Genomic DNA, 2500 nt, shown 5'->3' on the forward strand with positions numbered 1-2500 from the left:
CAAAGAAAATAAAAGGGGAGCTCTCCCTTTGTATTTTATAGCGTGTGAAAAAAAGTGTTTTTCTCTATTCTGGACGAAAATGACCGGAGAAAAACAATGTGACCCGGAAACAATTTTTTTTTTTTACATCCAGCTTCGGGTGAGTGTGACGTAGATGGAAAACGAAAGTGCTGATGAAAAATAAACAGACCCGCGCGATCACAGATGAAACCAATGAAAATACCTAATATCGAGTTAACTCGATCTAGGCAGTCGATGTGTTAATAACACTCATTATTAATACATACTGTAGTATTAATAACACTCATTATTAATACATACTGTAGTATTAATAACACTCATTATTAACACATACTGTAGTATTAATAACACTCATTATTAATACATACTGTAGTATTAATAACACTCATTATTAACACATACTGTAGTATTAATAACACTCATTATTAACACATACTGTAGTATTAATACACTCATTATTAACACATACTGTAGTATTAATAACACTCATTACTGTAGCATTAATAACATAGTCATATGAACCCATTGAGACCTGAAGCCGATTCTACATGTCTCCTAAATCCCAACAGTTTTCTGAAAAACCTATGTTTCTATATCAGTGGTGCTCAATCTTTTTCATGTCAAGGACCCCCAAAATTATATGTATTTGGCCGCGGACCCCCATCAAAATATGTTGTTCCAGGGACCCCCCAGAAGCAAATATTTGAGTTAAAAACGGTTCGCTTTAAGAATACATATATTCAAAGATTTGCACACATTTTAACGATTTTTCAAAAAATAGCAGATCTACAAGCTCGTAGCGCGGCACTCGGTGCCGCGCTATGAGCTTGTAGATCTGCTATTTTTGAATAGCCCAAAGTGTAAAATAATGCTTTTTAGCTCAAATCTAAAAATGACACAGTTCCAGGTCTTAATGGGTTAATAACACTCATTATTAATACATACTGTACCATTAATAACACAGTCATATTAATAAGAAGTATTACTGACATAGTCATAACTAATATACAGCATAATAATCATTACTAGTGGAATTACTGACTGTTTTATTCTCTTACTGTACTATTTTCATAATTATTTTAATAACTTGCAGCTGCACTTCAACAATTATTAATGGATGTTTTTGTATCTATTCCCAGCTTTTCATTTCAAGGAACCCCTTAACTCTGAGAGTGTACAAATGGAACCAAATGGACCCTTACAGGTCTGTAACTCTGAGAGTGTACAGATGGAACCAAATGGACCTCTCTACCTCTATCCTCTCTCTCTCACAGAGTACTACAAAATGTGTGGCTTTTATAAATATTGAACCAATGTACAGTAAAGCAGGAGTCTTCAACGTTTTCAGGCTAAGGACCCCCTAGCTGAGAGAGAGACGAAGCAGGGACCCCCTACTCTATATTGTACAAAATTGTGTTTCAGATTACTTTTTTTGTTCAACTTTACGTGGTCTGCTCTTTTTTTCCCTCTACACCTATACCTCTTTGCCAAAAATAGCAGATCTACAAGCTCACAACGCCTCGCAGCGCGAGGCGTTGTGAGCTTGTAGATCTGCTATTTTTGGCTAAGGTTCTCCTCAGAAAAGGGATGCTAGGGTTCAAGTGGTTAAGGTAAAAAAATTAAATCATATCGCACAATGATTTGGTGGACCCCCTGTAGTAACTCTGAGGACCCCCTAGGGGTCCCGGACCCCCTGTTGAAGACCCCTGCAGTAAAGTACTAACAAACAGCTTGTGACTAAATGATAACTACATTGGATCCATTAGAACACAGCTTCTGTCTTTAACCAGACATTACAAGTAATAATAACACATTATAATAATTAGCATTGTAATGATAATAACCACAGTGTGTAACCATAGCAACGGTGCCATCCAGCTGTAGTTCTCTGATCAGAACATGAGACAAAGTGAAGACGTGTCAATCTGACTCTCTCTGCAGATGCTACACGGTTTCCACGGCAACCATGGCAGCAAGCCATCAACCGATGGTGTTGCAGTGTGACACGCACACACACGCACACACACACACACACACACACACACACACACACACACACACACACACACACACACACTCTCATCTGGTCTTGCGCGTGCGTGTGCGTGTGTGTGCGTGCGTGCGTGCGTGCGTGCGTGCGTGCGTGCGTGTGTGCGTGCGTGCGTGCGTGCGTGCGTGCGTGTGTGTGTGTGTGTTGCATTCTACCCACCTGAGGATCTGACTCAGAGAATCAAACAGGCAATTCAACACAGACATCAGCATCAACTAGAGAGAGAGAGAGAAAGACAGACAGACAGACAAACAGACAGACATCAATTTAACCCATTAAGACCTGGAACTGTGTCATTTTTAGATTCGAGTTAAAAAGCATTATTTTACACTTTGGGCTATTCAAAAATCGTGAAAATGTGTGCAAATCTTTGAATATATATATTTTTAAAGCAAACATGTTTAACTCAAATATTTGCTCCTGGGGGGT

General features: G+C 38.8%; 1 protein-coding gene across 4 annotated transcripts in view; it reads right to left on the reverse strand.

The window, feature by feature from the left end:
- Positions 1-2500, reverse strand: part of copz2 (COPI coat complex subunit zeta 2) — a 23678-nt gene that overhangs the window by 9506 nt on the left and 11672 nt on the right. For all 4 annotated transcript variants that reach the window (XM_084072493.1, XM_084072490.1, XM_084072492.1 and 1 more), the window contains exon 5: positions 2231-2286. In XM_084072493.1, the coding sequence (XP_083928619.1) occupies positions 2231-2286 (56 nt within the window). The remainder of the gene's footprint in view (positions 1-2230; positions 2287-2500) is intronic.

This window comes from Gymnoscopelus microlampas (genome assembly GCF_963454915.1).
Source record: "Gymnoscopelus microlampas genome assembly, chromosome: 11".
In the NCBI taxonomy this organism is placed as follows: domain Eukaryota; kingdom Metazoa; phylum Chordata; class Actinopteri; order Myctophiformes; family Myctophidae; genus Gymnoscopelus; species Gymnoscopelus microlampas.